The following is an 18,118-nucleotide window of genomic DNA, read 5'->3' as shown; positions in this document are numbered from 1 at the left end:
TTGTACATGGACCACGTATGAACATATGAATACAGAATACTACTACCATGCATAATAAGATTACGGATAATAAAATGCGCAAATATTCGATGTTTGTCAAACTAGTGGCTTCATATGTGTGGGATATATTAATATATATGTTCATATATTCTATGTTTGACATAACAAATTAACGAGGAGGAACAAGCCCATTTCGCTACTTCCGCTCAAGTCCAGATCGCTTACTCAAATATGGAAAGCATGTGTCGAGAGATCTTAAATATCTAAAACTGGTACGAACAAGGTCTGCAGGAGACGAACCCTGAGTTTGTTCGAATTTGGGCTCAAGGCTACAGATAATCATATATAGCAGCATGTTCTTGGAAATCTAATCGATATAGTGAAAAGATTGTCCAATGGGCTAATGATGATCATTTTATTGTTGGGATGTGGACCCGTGGAGGGCCTGATCGATCCTCTCAAAAGTCAATACTGAAAATCACACATTTCTGAAAAAAAATACTTAATATTGGATCAAAAGTTTTTGTTTTCCATGATTGGGTGGAAAGTGCAGGGACATTATATCATTATATACACAAAATAAAGTTCACTTATAATATAGCAACAATAATAGTAATACCAACACGCAAACTCCTTAGAGCAACATTATTGGTGGGATGAAGAAAAAAAAGGAGAGAGTCCCTTGTTTTGTTTTTTCTTTTTTTTTTGTCATTGGAGAGTAAGGGACAGTCCTTAATTAAATGCTTTTCCCTTCTCTTTTTTTCTCGGTTCCCAGCCCCTTCTCCTAAGGGATGCCTTAAGGGATTCCCAATAATATTGTCCTTAGTTTATTGGTTATGAACTTATGGTCGAGGCTTCCAACTCATTGCTCATGTATTTGAAAATAGTAACATGGAGAACAATCTTTTAGAGAATATTTCTTGTTAGGTGAAAAGCAAAATTTGAATATTTTAAGAAATATTAACAGACTATATATCTAACAGCAATGTATAATTTATATTGCAGATCAGGCCAAGATGGACTTCAATGGTGCTATTCGTTAAGGATTGCTTGTTTTGTTTTTATCCCAAATTTCAAATAAGAATTCTTGGCCTTGACATATATAGATTTTAGTGCCGACGGCATACACGAATATACATTGCAAAGTTGTTAGAGTCCGGTTTAAAAGAATTAATCTAGAATTCGCTAGACGTTCAGTATCTTTGATTCAAAACTATTGTTTTAAAGTGATAGAGAATAGCAATGATTGGGCTCCTAGTGAAATATATAAACTATTTGTTGTAGTTATCTTTGACTTGTCAATTGCTGAATAATTTAGTACGGGTGCATGGAAATACCATCAAGGAACAAATTTTAACTTATTAGTTGTAAAGTTTAACTGTGGCTTGTAATTTTCTAGTAGAATCGCGATATGATTCTCTCAAATAGGGTTATTATAATAGTTAGTTCGTCTAAACAGTGGGTTAATAAAACGTAACCTAGGTTGCCGCTAAAATCGTAAGCATTGACGTGTATAATTTAAATTCTCCATTAAACAAAGACCACGTTTAATTTATCGCCTACTCTTGACGAACAAGTAAAACTAAACCACTCACATGTGTTATATAGTGAGAAACATACACGATTTGTTAAAGCAAAAAAAAAATGGAGGAGTTTTCCTCAACAACGGTATCGTACAGCCCAAGCTTCAGTGTCTACGCTTCCAGCGAATGCGCCGCCGCGGCCGTTAAAGTTTCCCGCGAAAACCAGAATTACAATATAACAGATCAATATTCCGTTAAAGTTGAAGAAGACGATGACTTCCAGTTCGAAACATCACGATCACCCGTACATGAAGAGACCTTCTTCCACTTCCCGACGTTCAGACCTCATGTGTCCAGCGACACCGTTTCGATGAGTAAAAAGAAAGACGATGATGACTTGTCACTCGACGCTAGAATATATTGTCCCGGAGGAAGCAAGATGGAGCATTCCGCCTTCGCCTCTATGGTCGGAATCTGAAGATTTCGATATAAATTCTCCGAAAATTGTCTATGGAGTCCCCTAAGACCTCCGGCGACTGGAGGCGGACACTCGAAGGTCAGTAAACGGTGCCGTTTAACGAAGTTCCTAACGAGAAGCCACAGCGACGCAACCAAGACTTGCTTGCCGGACATGAAACGGAAGGACAAATCGGCGTCGGACATCAGCGAAGGAGATAAGAGAAGAAAGTCTTATTTGCCTTACAGGCAAGATTTGATCGGAGTTTTTGCCGAGATGCGAAGATTACGTCATTAAATAATTTACTTCAGTATCTATAAACTTTACAAATACAGCAATTAGGTCCTTGTTTATTTTTGTGTTTATGTTTAATATGCATGTAGCTTTTTTCTGGTGATATTGAAACCCTATTCAATTCGTTGACGATTGGGATTTATATGGTATGCAATGATAGATAGTATTGAAGTTTGGTTTTAATTGGTCAAGAGCTTTTCTGTTTTATGGAATTACGTACTGCTATGCTGATTTTTTTTAAGGTGGAACTGGAAAAGCTCAAAACGGGGGGAGTTGATTCACTAAAAAATCAACAATACGCGAAGGTGTTCTAGGTAAATTGGAAATTTATGAAAAATGAGTTAGTGAAATGGTGATCGTTGACAATATGGCAGATACTACTGCAAGTACATAATCAACGGTGATGAAAGGATGTGATCGAGGAACTACTAAGAATATAATAGGGGTTGGAGATGTTTCTATCGTCAGGCCTACAATTCAACAACCAAGAAAGAATGCTAATTAATTACTACTATGAAGTAGTCGCTTCTTGATACCAAGAATTATGAAAAACGTGGGATAAGTGTGTTCCACAATATGTCTTCCTAATTGGTTTAGACATTTATCAGAAGCAACTATTACTATGTTTTGTAGGATGCAAATATCAAAAAAAAATGATCGAGAGAGTACTGACAGAGAGAAGGTTCAGGTTGGCAAAAGCAGCTAGGTGTCTTTCCATTCACAGTCTGTCCAATCAGACTCTGCCCAAAATAGATTTTTAATTTTTGTTTATTTATAATGGCATAAGTTAAATATTACTAATTCAACAAACACCTCTCCTCTATCCAGTCCCCAAGGTATATTCTTCCTAATGTTTTTGTGAAATTCAGTGCTTTATACTCCAAATCAATAAATAAAAGCCACGTTCGACACACTCTATGACAAGAGAATGTTGACATTATGTTGTGTGTGCTTGCATGAAAATGTCGACATAGTTTTGCCATTTCTCCAAATTCTACATATAAAGTCTTCAGACCAGCCCTAATGCATTTCTCGTCTCTCTTCTTCAGTTTTCCTCCTTTTTAAAATTTGTAACACTAAAGAGCAACTCCATCGGCTTGATACTAGGAAAGTGTCTAACATTTAAAAAAAAAATAGTATCGTAAATGCATAATTTTGTTTGATTTTTTTTTTAATAGATGAAATGTTAGTTGAATGTGTTATCTCAGATTTTTAATGAGTTTTAAGAACTTTTCATCTTTTTTTTCTTGTTTTAATTGTTTTTCCATTTTCTTTAATTACGAGAACTCCATCTAGAACCTATGGATAGAGTTGCTCTAATAGTTTTCACTTGGGTCCCTTGCTTCATAGAATGGAATAGTCCATGCATGAGTCTCTCTCTCTGTAATTTTATTTTTTTTGTGTGTGTGTGGTCATGTGGCTCTTTTTACCTCATCATGATATGCATCTTCTGGATTTGAGAATACAAGAGCACTCTGTGGCCCTTGGAGCGCTTAGAGAAGTTAAGGCTCTCTCATATATTATGGACCATAAACAATGGCCTAGGATCTTAAGTGGGTGGTGCTCATTTAAGATGAGAGCCTGAGAGGGTAAGTGAAAGAGGCTGATCCTTGTTTTGGTGATAAGGGATCTTATCCATTTCAACCTCTTGAGACCTTTCCTTTTCTACAATTTAAAATAATAATAATAATAATAAACAATGTGAAAGAACAAGAGCACGTAAAATCTTCAAACAGATGTCAAGCTAATATTCCTCATCCACAAAAAGAGAAGAAATTTTGTTATTCACCTCACCCATCGCTTTCATTATCCTCGTTCCACAACCTCACCATGCCATGACAATGAGACACCCTTCTTTTATACGCTCAAAATCGTTCACCAAAATTCACTGAAGTAGCCTATATATCCCTTACATCTACAAAGTCTTATTATACTATATTATAAACTACATCTCACTCTCACTACCTTCTCTTCACCCGCAAATGGCGACCGCTCCTCTCTCCGGCTTCTTCCTCACCTCTCTTTCTCCTTCTCAGCCTTCTCTCCAAAAACAGACTCTTCGTTCTTCTCCCACCGTGGCTTGCCTTCCCTCATCCTCTTCTTCCTCCTCCTCCTCCTCCTCCTCTCGTTCCGTTCCAACACTTATCCGTAACGAGCCCGTTTTTGCCGCTCCTGCTCCTATCATCACCCCTTACTGGGTATACATTTTACATTCATCTCTCTTTTCTAAACCTCTACATTCTTTGTTACTTGCTTATATTAGTTACATTGTCTTATACGTATTATAGGGATAATAGCTAGATAAAACAGATATGAAACTAAATTATCCTTCCTCTGGATCCTCATTAATAATGATACGGAAACAGCCCTACAATTTCACAATTTTCTTGTTAATTAATGTTCACCATCTCATTTGATGACTTCCTTAGGTTTTTATTAGGTTTTTATTATTACAAAAAAAAGACTATGATTTATTCAGTCGAACCAAAATATAATTAAAAAGGACTCCAGGACACTTAAAATACTAATGTTTTATTAGTTTAATTATTTATTTTTTGCGAAAACATTAAATAACCAGTTGAGTTTGTTTAAAAAAAAAAATCAGTTGAGTGACAAATGTACATTGAGTTTCTCAAACTTTTTGAAAGTCTTCCATATAAGATATTTTACACTTCTCCCTTCTTTCCTAATTAATCTAATACGAAACTATATGAAATATCCATTGATGTGGGTGCTCTTATTAGTTAACCTATATCCCTTCAAAGGCATGTCTTTTTGGTACGCATAACTGTATAAATTAATTACCTTCAGAAACTTTCACAAATCCAGTAAACTCTCACGTGTGTTTCACATGTCCTTTTATTATTTTTACTATTGTAAGCAGTGTTTTATTTTGAACTTTAATATATAGTAGTTTAGTAAATCACAAGGGAATAGTTCATTTTCAGCGACTCAAACTTCATAAGCATCCTTGTGTAATTTATGAATTTAAGTATCATTATATGTTTCAGACATGTTTAAAACACCTACAATCTAAATCAAATATTGGTTGAATGATGTAATGAGTAATGCGATAATGACCTCCAAATTTTAAAGGCGTTATGACAATTCTACTCAAAATGGGACAATGTTAAATTGGAAGTTGGGACGTACGTAGCGTAGGATCCACGTGATAAAAGAGAGAACTTACCAGTAGCCTTAACAAAGCGATTTATATGTAACCGAGACGTGTGTATGTGCATATACCATACGTGAGCGTGTGGAACATACTAGTGATGGAGTCGCCATCTATCATTTATTTATTCAGCCCACCGATTTCTCTCCTAACCACACTGCCGAGCTTCTCACCCCAATAATAAAATCATACTACCAAGTACTACACAATCGTTTCTTTGTCGTGTGATGTTGTTTTTTTTTTAATAGGCTGATTTTGACCCAAAAAAAAGCATAGGTTGATTATAGTTTTCTTTTTTGGACGAAGGCATAGGTTGATTATAGTTTCAACTTTAACACTTCTGTGACATTTTAATTATACTCTTTCTTACAATTTATTTGGTCAACAAACTTGCAGAGCGAAGAGATGGGTAGCGAAGCATACGAAGAGGCCATTGAAGCTCTCAAGAAGCTTATTATGTAAATAAATATCGTCCTTATTCCCATACATTTATATATATATATATATATTTATATATAATCTGAATAGTTTTGGTGGATTAAAAACGGCTGTAAATCGGGTGTCATGTATAACAATCTTGTTTAATCAATCGTAAAAATATGTATAAATTAACATGCATGGGCAGCGAGAAGGAGGAGCTAAAGACTGTTGCGGCCGCTAAGGTGGAGCAGGCCACGGCAGCACTTCAGACAGGTACTTCCTCCGACAAGAAAGCTTTCGACCCCGTCGAAAACATTAAGCAAGGCTTCATCACTTTCAAGAAGGAGAAATACGAGTAATCATTTATATTTTGTATTGTCTTAATTTTTATAACACCATTACATATAGCTAGATTTTAACTAGTTCATAATTATATTTTAATTTGCAGAACCAACCCTGCTTTGTACGGTGAGCTCGCCAAGGGTCAAAGTCCTAAGGTAGAAAATGATAAGAAAAGTATAACAATAACAGTGTATAAATTAGAGATGGAAAAATAAGTAATATATATGTGTGAATGGTGCGGTGCAGTATATGGTGTTTGCTTGTTCCGACTCGCGTGTGTGTCCATCGCACGTTCTCAACTTTCAGCCAGGAGAGGCCTTCGTTGTCCGTAACATAGCCAACATGGTTCCTCCTTTTGACAAGGTTTCACAACTTCATTGCTTTTGTCTCTTCTAACTAAAACCTTCTGAGGTGCTTGACTTTAGTCTTAAGGAGATGTAACGTTCACCGTATTTTTGTACTTTCTGCTAAAATTTACAGGTCAAATACGGTGGAGTTGGAGCAGCCATCGAATACGCTGTTTTGCACCTTAAGGTGAACCGCTTCCTTTATAACTACAGATTTTCCTGCATCATACCCATACATAATAATATTGATATAATACTATTTTAAATGAAATTTTCAGTTTATATTTTGATATTATTATTTTTATGTTTAACTTCATCGGTTCAAAAATAAAATAGATATAATTATATGTAACTTTTTCTTTTAAGTTTGGTTTAACTATATTAATTTAATTTAATTTAATTAAACATCATTTGAAGAAAATTTACTAATATAAAATTTATAAGTCATTACCATATTTTAAAAAGCTTACCAAAATCAAAACTTTTGTAAAGGAAATTATACAGTTCATAAATAAAATAATGTTTTGTCGTATTTTTAAAAGTTCATATTACTTTTTATAATGAATACGGTGATGACACATAAAAAAAGAACTTATCCGCCTAATTATATGAGTTTACCTACCATATATACATACAATTAACACTTTACCGGAAATGTATTTGTAAAAAGATTACAGAATGTCATTATATTTGTAAAAAGAAATTAAATTAAATCGTAGAAAATAGATGAAACTAGAAATGTTAACTTGCAAAACTAAATAGTGTTAATTTTGATAAAATTTAAGTAGATGTAACAGAATTTTACTGATGTAGGTGGAGAACATTGTGGTGATAGGACACAGCGCTTGTGGTGGGATCAAGGGACTTATGTCTTTTCCTTTGGATGGAAACAACTCCACGTATAATCTCTTTATATCTTATATATTTGATTTAATATCATTTTTAAATTAAATGAGATTTAACTTTTTCCATGAGTTACATTAATTGCAGTGATTTCATAGAGGACTGGGTCAAAATCTGTTTACCAGCCAAGTCAAAAGTCATATCAGAACTTGGAGATTCAGCCTTTGAGGACCAGTGTGGCCGATGTGAAAGGGTATGTATATATATATATATATATATGTTCATAACTATCTTTGTCTTCCCATGCACAGATATGAACAAATTTTTATTAATATACTGTTTAAACTAACGCAGGAGGCAGTGAATGTTTCACTAGCAAACTTGTTGACATATCCATTCGTGAGAGAAGGACTTGTGAAAGGAACCCTTGCTTTGAAGGGAGGTTACTATGATTTTATAAAGGGTGCTTTTGAGCTTTGGGGACTTGAGTTTGGCCTCTCCGAAACTAGCTCAGTATGAACCAATCCACCATCATCATCATGAGCATCCATCATCATCATATATCTCTATTCCATATGTAATTTGTAATGTGCTGAGTTGTTTTCCTATCTTCATGGTATCCAACTTTCATATAAATAAAAAAGAAAATCCAGATGATATATAGATCTTTTTCTTTGGGGGGGAGGGGGTTAATGAAGAATTGTATTTATATTATGTGTATCGAGTCGGTTGTATCTACGGTTTGATTTTATTTTCTATGTTGTTTGATAGGTTAAAGATGTGGCTACCATACTACATTGGAAGCTGTAGGAACTCTTTCAAGCCTTTATCCCGTTCACATTTCAATTCAGCCACACCAACTTGTTGTTTCTATGTACCTCATCAGAAAACCCTTGGCATTCTATTTAATAATCGAACATGAAGAATGCATGCATATGGTCTTTTGATTTTATTAAAATAAGAAAGCTAAATCTTGGGGACAATAATTAAAAAGAAAAAAAAAGAAAGATATAACTAAATTGATTTCTATCTCTTTCTGGGATAATATTGTTCTTTTCTTTCAGGAGCATCTTCAAAACGTCTCTTGCTAGACAGACTTCCGACAAATTTTATTGCCAACTAATTCTGAGTCTATACCATCATTTGTTCCCTTGCCGTTTTGAGCTCTATATGTGAAGCCTTGCCCCTAGCTAGTCCATGTTTACTCCACCTCCCATGGTCCACCTTTTAAAATTATTCTCTAATATACATGCAGTATAATAAGGAACTTTTAATAGTACATGTTAGCACCAAGAAGCGGTTGAACTGTCGCCCCACAAAAACTTTTGGTGAGAAACTCTAGGATCTTGGGCAACACCGAGAAGAAGACGTCCTATATGATTTGATTTGACAATTAAGTTGGCATGGTCAGTTCTAAACTCAACAAAGATTCTCAACGAGACTAGGTAAAATTCAAAAGCTAGCTTAACCTTGATAGGGAAGAACAAAGAGAGTTAATTAACATAGGTTATTTTCCATTTGATATTAACTAGTTTGTGTGATAAATGATTAACGTATAGGTATGGCATAAGATGATATGACAGCTTATTTTTTCGGATCAAAAGAACGAGCATCTCTGCTTGGAAAATTCTCGTAAATTTACATAGTGACCTTTTTTCTTTTACACCAGCATTAATATATCGGTCGCATTAGCTCAAGCACCAAAGAGAAAAAGCACCTAAATTCATAAAAGACAACAAAATTATACGTCCAAGATAATATCTATTTATGCTTGAAAATGGGATACAATATATGCTTAAACCACCAACGTACTTAATAACTGAAACGAATATATCCATACTATAATATTTTAGGGGTTTTAGTAATAAATCCGATCAACTATTTCTGAATTTTTTTTTTATTAATTTATTAATATTTTAAATTTTTAAATTATGAACCTTCTTAGCAAAAACATTTGTGAACCTTTAACGTGTATCACCATCTGTCTACATTTTTTTCTATTATAGACAAAATAATAATAAAACAAAATGCAATATGTTAGTTTAGAAACTATACTACTAAACTATGTGAATCATACACTTTTTATCTATAAACTGAAATTTTTATTAACAAACTTTTAACATTTGAACTTTTAATTAAATTTATTAATTAAATTTACAGTTATTGTTACCAAAATATTATGGAGAATAACTATATAATGTTAACCATTTACAGTTTAAAAATATCTCTTAGACAGTTCTATATTTTCTAGTCTCATTTATTTTTAAGAAAATGGTGTGATTGGAAAAAATAAACTGTTAATTTTATTGATTTATGTAAAAATATAACAAATAAATTAGTGGTTTGTGTTTGATAAATAAGACTGGTATCTAAATTTCATAGTAGTCATACATTCTATTATTTAAAAGTGAATCGTATCAAAAATAAATTGATTTTTTTATAAAATTTTCAGATAAATGTTTATTTTGTTTTTCCATTTTTTATGTTTCCACATAAAAACAAAAATTAGATGTTTATTTTCAACAAAACTGAGTAAAATATGGAAATATGAAAACATACATATATAGGACTGTCGAAAACATATGTTTAAACTTTAATTGTTTAATATTATAAAATGATTTTTCATTATATTTTAGGTAAAACGACTGTAAACTTTTATTAATAAAACTGATGTTAAAGTTTTATTAATAAAGTGTAAGATTATAAACATGTAATATTTTAATATGTAAAAGTGTAAGATTCACATAGTTTAGTGATAAAACTCTTCGACCAACAATTACATTTTATTTTAATTGTTTTCTATCCAAAATAAAAAGAATTTGAGATAAAGGAAATCATACATTAAATGTTTCTAAGTTTAGGATTTAAAATCTTGATAAGTTTTTTTTTGTAACACAGTTTCATTAAATCAACTAAACACCGGTACGTGGAGTCATAATGGTTAGCACACCAGACATGTTCAATTTTGCTAAGCCATCAAATACAAAGTTCCTCTTTCGAGGTATCCAAACAAAAGAGATTACTTCAAAAGAAAAAGCAATTGCTAAAATATCGCCAAAGATTCCATTCTGCTCAGGAGAGCTCCATGTGTTAAGACTCTGATGAGTCGGATTCAGCCACCCTCATCAAAACCTTGATAAGTTATTTGATGTATTTTCTTCTGATTAATAGGATAAAGTTTTATCAATAAAACCTAATATCTTACTAAATAAATATATTTTTTGATATTCAAAAGTTTTCTAAGATCAAAGACTAATTTCATGAAACTTTACATCCGATAAGTGTAGACGATTTAAATCTATTTAAACCGAGGCTAGATGGCCAATGCTACTCGAACCTAGGGCGAAAATTTCAATCGAAACTTCGTTACCACTAAACCAAAGTGACTTGCTTACTAAATAAATATCTTACAAATTTGAAAACTGCACAATAATTAAACAATTAAAAACACGAAAAAGGTAATAATTCAACGGAAATGTGGCAAAGTGACCATGAATCCCATGATAGTTCATGAACAATATATATTCACTCACTGATTTTATATATCTATATGTGTATGCTATATTTGATGTTAGATATTCTTCAATTAGATCAATTTTTTTTATATATATATATATATATATATATATATTCAAAAACGATAATTTATTGGTTGACTTAACATCTCAAGTTGTTTTTTCATAAACTTTTGTCTAAACTGAAGGCGAAATATATTTTGTAATAATAATAATAGCTAGTAGACTTAATGTGTTGAATAAGATTACAGCAAACTAAATTGAAGTAATAAAAGGGTTATTAGACTTTTTCACAATGTATATTAACTGAAATAAGTTTTAAGATTAGTTTGATGAGATTGGTCCGGATTTAAGGGTAATTGCACCCAGTAGCTAAGAAAAAAAACAAAATTCAATATCTAACTAAAATCCCATCATTTTTCCTCTTTTCTCTTCTTATCTCTATCTTCTCTCTCTAAAAATCTAATTTCTTTTTTTTTTTGGTTATTCCCTAAATAAGCCCATAAAAATAAGAGGACGTTTATCCATTAAAAATAATTGTGAGAAGTGGAGCCGACACACGTCGAGCTTTATGGACATCCCATGTGGTCACGTGTAAACGTTTGTTTGTCTTAAAAGAACGCTGAGTATGAAGTATTCCGAGAAGTCTCATCACAGATAAGAAGAGAGCAAGAGAGAGTGGTGAGTCTCTTCTTTAGTTGTTTGTTGCAATAAACACAAACACAACTTCCCCGTTTTCTACCTTTTTTGGGTTCAACTCCTTAGCAGTCCAATCATAATTCACAACCCATGCATCCATGAAATACAATAAAATAATCTGAAGCAGACAAAAAAAAAATCGAATCTCTTGTAAATTAGGATTTGGTTTTGCCGGAAAAAAAATGAAAGAAAAGGAGGAGAGTGGCGGAGGAGGATACCTGAGAGCGGATCAGATAGATTTAAAGAGTTTGGACGAGCAATTGCAGAGACACTTAAGCAGAGCAAGGACGATGGAGAAGAGGAAGAGCTTGAGTGATGGTGAAGATAACGCTGATAATAAATATAACCAAAACAACTTTGGACATCGTCAGCTTGTGTTTCAGAGACCGCTTCTCGGTGGTGGTGGTGGATACAATAACAACTACAACAACAATCACAAGTTAACGACAGAGGTGGGGAGGTCGAGGAGAGAGTGGGAGATTGATCCTTCGAAACTTATTGTCAAAAGTGTGATTGCTCGAGGTACTTTTGGTTCTGTTCACCGTGGTATCTATGATGGTCAAGATGTCGCCGGTACAATCTCTCTCTCTCACTATCGATTTATAATTTTTGTTTATATTATATATATATAACTCTTTAGATTTATTAATCAAGCGATTAAGTAAAATAAAACATGCACTAGTGTCACTGAAATTAAACTCTGTAGTTCTTCCCCTCCCTTTTTCTCATCACACAATTAAAATAGGAAAACAAAGAAAGGAACTTATGTGTGAAATTAAATACCGGTAACAAATACTAAAAATATTATTATTAAAAAAAACAGTGAAGCTATTAGACTGGGGAGAAGAGGGACACAGGTCAGACGCGGAGATAGCTTCGCTAAGAGCTGCTTTCACTCAAGAAGTTGCTGTTTGGCATAAGCTTGACCATCCTAATATCACCAAGGTACCACTAACGATATTAAGCCCTATATATGTCTGGTTACAATTAATGGTGGACACTTGAACCAATAATGCAAAATATCAGATTGAAACTAATACTAAAACCGGAGCGTAATATTGAGTTGCTAATATATAATCTTTCAATTTAACCGAACCCAAGTAAATATTCACTCCAAGCTCCTACTCACATGCACATATAAATATAAAGTAGGTATACGTTTATGTCTCTGTTTTAATACTACAAAGGTTACGTCAGCAATGAATTAAACTAAGAAAGTAATAATTGGCGTGCGTAATTTGTTTTGTATGTGGATGGGAATATTTAACAGTTCATAGGAGCGGCGATGGGGACATCGGAGCTGAGCATACAGACGGAAAACGGTCACATGGGAATGCCGAGTAACGTTTGCTGCGTCGTCGTTGAGTATTGCCCGGGCGGTGCTCTCAAGTCATTCCTCATCAAAAGTCGCCGCCGCAAACTCGCCTTCAAAGTCGTTATCCAACTCTCCCTTGATCTAGCTCGAGGGTATATTTAATATTATTACATAGTATTGGTTTATGATATTATTGCATAGTTCTCTTAAATATTTATCTATTTATTTGATTACTATTATTAGGTTGAGTTACTTGCACTCGCAGAAGATAGTGCATAGAGACGTGAAAACGGAGAACATGCTTTTAGACAAGACTCGCACGTTAAAGATTGCAGACTTTGGGGTGGCGCGTCTGGAGGCCTCCAACCCTAATGACATGACCGGTGAGACCGGAACCTTGGGCTACATGGCTCCCGAGGTATATTATACGTAGTACCCTAATTAATTATATCTTTATGATTTTTATGCATTTTATGATGATATATATTAATATGATGATGAACTAACTGAAACAGGTGTTAAATGGGAGTCCTTACAACAGAAAGTGCGATGTGTATAGCTTCGGGATCTGTCTTTGGGAGATTTACTGCTGCGACATGCCTTATCCCGACCTCAGTTTCTCCGAAGTTACCTCCGCCGTCGTCCGTCAGGTCCTTTCAAATTACGTTTCTGTCTTTTATTTTTTTTTAATCATAGTATTATTATCTAAAATATGTGGATCTTTTAGAATTTGAGACCGGAGATACCGAGATGTTGTCCGAGTGCGCTGGCGAACGTGATGAAAAGATGTTGGGATGCGAATCCGGATAAGCGGCCGGAGATGGAGGAAGCGGTGGCGATGTTGGAGGCTATCGATACTTCAAAGGGCGGAGGAATGATTCCTCCCGATCAGCAACAAGGCTGTTTCTGTTTCCGGCGACACCGAGGCCCATGATATGCTAGATATATATGATATTCAAGTACACGTCTCATGTTCTTTATATTGGAAGTAGAGAGATTTTTACTAGTTAATTAAGGGATAATTATTTAGTTATACTATGTGGAGCTAGCTAGCTGTGTGTGTTGTTTTATTTCCCCATTTTGGAGGATGAATGTCGTACTTATTTGAATCCATCATTTCATACGTTAAGAAACACACAAAACACATGCACACAAACCGTATTATACATACGTAACTATTGCTCTTCCTTTGTTTAAAATATAGTAATACATATCAGCTCATACAATAATTCAAAGCTTAAAAAAATAGACAAGTTACATTTGTTGATAAGTAAACAATAGTAACCTTTATAATTTTTCTCTCACAAAGATAAAAAGGGAAACGATAAAGTTGTAAAGAACTATCCGGCGATTTTGTAACTGGGGTTGACGAGGTTGTCTAAACCGGAGACAACTTGGATGGACTCAATGACATCACCGACTTTAAGATCAGCAAGAAAGTCTTCATTCTGAGTAACGTAACCGAAGACAGCGTAACGACCGTCCAAGATGTTGGAATTGCTTGGCGTCAGCTCACTCTCTTTCAGCAGCCAAAACACTTGGCTCGATCCCGAGTCATTCTCAAACTCCTGTTTTGCATTACATATATATAATTAGAACATATATTAAATTGTGAAGAAAGGAAGGAAGTGAAAGAAGTCTCACTTCTCTAGCCATAGCCATTGTCCCAAATGCGTTGAATGGAAGCATCACCTGAGCCTTGTACAGACCCAATTCCTGTCCAACCAAATCAACAAATGTTAACATTATGATAGTGATTATTATAATACTTAGGAGAAGGGTGTGAGCTTTTTACTTCAAGGGTAGAGCCGTAAAATGGAGTCTTGTTCCCTTCCACCATAATCTCAAGAGGAACAGTCCTCACTTTCTCTGTGCTTGGATCTATAAATCCTTCCGCAGGACCCTCTGGATCTCCCGTTTGTACCACAAACCCATCAGCTGCCAAAAAAACCCAATCCAGTGATCAGCAAACATGGTCCCATAATAGTAAGGCAAGTTTGATGTCTTACATCTCTGGATCTCCATGCCATCGTAGAAATGGCGCTCCACCAAGTCGACAAAGTTCCCGGCGGTGACAGGGGCGTTGTAGCCATCGAGGACAATGCGGAAAACACAATCCTCGAGGTTGGGGTTGTCCTTGATCTTGACCTTCATGTCGACAGTGGCTCTTCCCTTGAGAAGAGGCATGTTCCGGTACTCCTCGGGGACTTGATAAGGGAAGCCATCAACCATGTCCTCTTCAATTCTGCAGACAGAGAGCGCCACAGGACAGGAAGATCTCAGCTGCAGGCAGGCAGTCAATCAACAAGGGGTCTAAAATGAGCAAAGTATCTCTCAGCTAACCATTTTGATTGGCTTTGTGTATAAACTCACCCGCCAACATATTGGAGAATCTCTTTCTGTTTAGGAGCAACCGCGTCTCTCTTCCGATCTTCCACGATCTGTAGCATGTCTTGCATACCAGCTTCCAGTTTCCCAATCAGTTCGTTACCATGATCCTTCTTCGACTCAGCGAAGCCCGCAACGATCATGCTTTTCCCTTGCTGCAGTGATCTACTGGCTTGCCTCACATTCTGCAAATAGCCAACAACAATTAAGTAAAAAAAAAAAAGAGCAATCAATCAATCAATCAATCAATAGCTTACACGTTCAACAGAGTCGAGAGCCTTAACGCCAGCGATCTTGAGGCTGTCAGTGATGTCCTCGAGAGGCTTCTGAACATCTCTGATGGGTTTGTTGTCGATGGGCAATGCGTATCTCAACAAAGCTCCAGGGTCTTTGATGGGAGGACCGGAGATCAACACTGAGACTTGTGGAATCGCTGGGTTCGCCGCCACTGCCGCGTAAGGTGCTCCTCCTCCAGCTATCAGACCCAACGATAAAGCTAATGTAATCGCACATTCTTTCAATGCCCCTCCTCCTCTCTGCACCCACAAAATGGTGATTATTAGAATGGTGATTATTCCGTTGACAAGGGGGAAGAAACCGAACCTGCTTATATTCGCCGGAACAACAACGAAGAACTCCGACGCGCTTTTTGGAGCAATAAGCATCGATTCTCCTTCTCGAGGAGGAATTGGCGAAGCTTAATGTAGGGAGAGTGGCAAACGATGCCGCCATTTCCAGATTTTAAAAAAAAAAAATTTGAAAAAGGGGGTTTGAAGAGAGATAGATAGATAGATAATGATTTTCAGTGACAGCCCCGATGAATCGACATTGGATTTTTGTTGTCTAGTATCTGTGGGATTATTATTTTGAATAAGAGAAGGAGAAGAGGATAAGGGGTTTATGACTCTACTTCTCCGGATAAGATTACGCTCCTCATTCTTTCTTATCTTTGCCTTTGTGTCTATGGGCCTCTATTTGGACCTTTTTATCTGATCCCTTATTTATATCGGCCCATGCATTTGCATTTTCTTTACTAACCACATCCTTTTTATCATTTTTCTTTAACTTTATAACCTAATATGTAGTATGTACCCATAACCCGAAATCATATGATTTTAAGGAAAACACTGTGCTTATATTTTTTCTTTTGTTTGCAAATTTGTGCAGCTATCTATTTGGACTTGGGGGACTCTCATGCACCTTCTTACCTCCAATATTAATTTTAATGAATATCTTTCAATTAGGTCAGTACCAACCCAAACAATATTTGTTTCATTCTTCTACGTAATACAACTGATTACGTAGCTACTATATCTCGTCATGCTATAATTAAATACGCTATATTTTATGAGTTGATGATGATACTCTACCTTAAAGATGCATCCTCCCTTCTTCTTCCCACACATCAGGTTTCCCGCAAATACAATACAACAAAGCCCATGCTTAATCATCATTCTAAAAAGACATGGCTATAATCCGTGATTATCGAAAATACCCAAAAAAATTAAGAGAGAGAGAGAGAGGTGAAAAAATCTTCTCTCTTCTCCCAAATTTCTTCGTTTTCAGAAGTTCATTTGTCTCTAATTTTGGTGGTCGATGAGGGTGGTTATTTCACCGCAGATCGCCCACCCCTTTTGTTCATGTTTGTTTCAGCCTTATCATTTTTGTTGTTTTGATCTTTCTTCTTTTTTCATCATTTCTGGTTTTCGTTGGGATACCAGCCGGATCCGGTGAATCAAATCAGGAGTTGGATGTGCACTCACTTTCCTTGGAATGATGGCGAGGACATAGCTAATCGTCTGCTTGAAGAAAGCACAGTTCAGGAGTTAGATCAAAATTTTGATTTGGGTAGATATGGGTTAGATTTACACAGGAGGCATCACCGGAAAAGCATAGCTTCGCTGCCTTTTCTTCTTCGGTATGTTTCGTCGTCTCACTTGTCTTCCTTTGTCTCCTCCGCCTGATGCTCGGGAAATATATTTTAGAGCATTTTTAATGGAGGATTCTTAGGATGAGATTTTTAGCGGAATATAAAAACCCGTCTCTTAATTTTTAACTAAAAAGCTAAAAACCAATTTTTAAATATCTTATTTAAGAATGAGTTCTTAGCTTTTTTAGTTTAAAATTAAGAGACGAATTCTTATATTCTATTAAGAACTTCACCTTAAGAATCTCCTTCCCCCTCAATTAAGCATGCTCTTAGTCTTCGACGAAAAGGCGATGTTAAGGCTTTTGTTGGAGACTTTATGAAAATACTTTTAAAAAATTATATTTGATAATATAAATGTATAGGATCAAAAAAGTTAGTGATCCCTTTGCCAAATTATAATTTGCTATGACCATTAATAATTTGTCTACGATCCATTCTCCCAATTTGTTCATTACGAAACTAACAACTAATACATGCTCTAGTAAAAAATGTTACGTATCGATCGTACATATATGGAACGTACGTGTTGTCATGTACTGTTGTACTATATAAAATGTATATATTTATTTATAAACCTTTCTCTTCTCTCTATTAATATGTGTATACGTGTGTGGCTTGAGATAAAAAGTTGAATATCACACTATTCGCATACAGCGAAATGTGAAAACCCATAACATAATCAATGGACCTTCTCAAACGAAAAGACTGAATATACTTTGTTTTATAAATTTAATATTATATCCTTTCTCTTTCTGAAGATGACATTTTCGCCCTGAAAGAGAAAGCTAATATGAATACCATGAGTGACAGATTGTAACGATTTCGATTAAAGTTTTTTATATATATCTTTAACTTTATTTGTTTGTTTTA

At 35.0% G+C, this 18,118-nt stretch overlaps 4 protein-coding genes across 4 annotated transcripts; 3 read left to right on the top strand and 1 right to left on the bottom strand.

The window, feature by feature from the left end:
* Positions 1-1,510: 1,510 nt before the first annotated feature.
* On the top strand, positions 1,511-2,403 carry LOC106434308. The gene has a single exon (XM_048780310.1). The coding sequence runs from the start codon at positions 1,645-1,647 to the stop codon at positions 1,999-2,001; it is 357 nt and encodes a 118-aa protein (XP_048636267.1). The 5' UTR covers positions 1,511-1,644; the 3' UTR covers positions 2,002-2,403.
* A 1,853-nt stretch (positions 2,404-4,256) lies between these two features.
* Positions 4,257-7,874, top strand: LOC106434319 (beta carbonic anhydrase 1, chloroplastic; the record flags this gene model as incomplete). Its single annotated transcript, NM_001315587.1, is given in 9 exon segments — positions 4,257-4,472; positions 5,846-5,907; positions 6,075-6,224; positions 6,318-6,366; positions 6,458-6,574; positions 6,692-6,745; positions 7,372-7,457; positions 7,549-7,654; positions 7,756-7,874. Coding segments are annotated over 9 exon segments (959 nt in total), but the record flags the coding sequence as incomplete, so codon positions are not given.
* Positions 7,875-11,522: 3,648 nt separating this feature from the next.
* On the top strand, positions 11,523-14,043 carry LOC125609197 (serine/threonine-protein kinase STY13-like). The gene is made up of 6 exons (XM_048780309.1): positions 11,523-12,188; positions 12,439-12,560; positions 12,886-13,082; positions 13,174-13,348; positions 13,446-13,580; positions 13,658-14,043. Exons 1-6 carry the CDS (start codon positions 11,798-11,800, stop codon positions 13,862-13,864), a joined length of 1,227 nt encoding a protein of 408 aa, XP_048636266.1. The 5' UTR covers positions 11,523-11,797; the 3' UTR covers positions 13,865-14,043.
* Positions 14,044-14,076: 33 nt separating this feature from the next.
* Positions 14,077-16,233, bottom strand: LOC125609196 (peptidyl-prolyl cis-trans isomerase CYP38, chloroplastic-like). Its single transcript, XM_048780308.1, has 7 exons — positions 15,922-16,233; positions 15,576-15,854; positions 15,304-15,503; positions 14,940-15,175; positions 14,726-14,868; positions 14,575-14,646; positions 14,077-14,498 (listed from the first exon to the last, which is right to left on the bottom strand). The coding sequence occupies exons 1-7, from the start codon at positions 16,048-16,050 to the stop codon at positions 14,271-14,273; spliced, it is 1,287 nt and encodes a 428-aa protein (XP_048636265.1). The 5' UTR covers positions 16,051-16,233; the 3' UTR covers positions 14,077-14,270.
* Between the last annotated feature and the right edge of the window lie 1,885 nt (positions 16,234-18,118).

This window comes from Brassica napus, chromosome A5, assembly GCF_020379485.1.
Source record: "Brassica napus cultivar Da-Ae chromosome A5, Da-Ae, whole genome shotgun sequence".
NCBI classification, from domain to species: domain Eukaryota; kingdom Viridiplantae; phylum Streptophyta; class Magnoliopsida; order Brassicales; family Brassicaceae; genus Brassica; species Brassica napus.
This window is presented reverse-complemented; position numbering and strand designations above follow the sequence as displayed.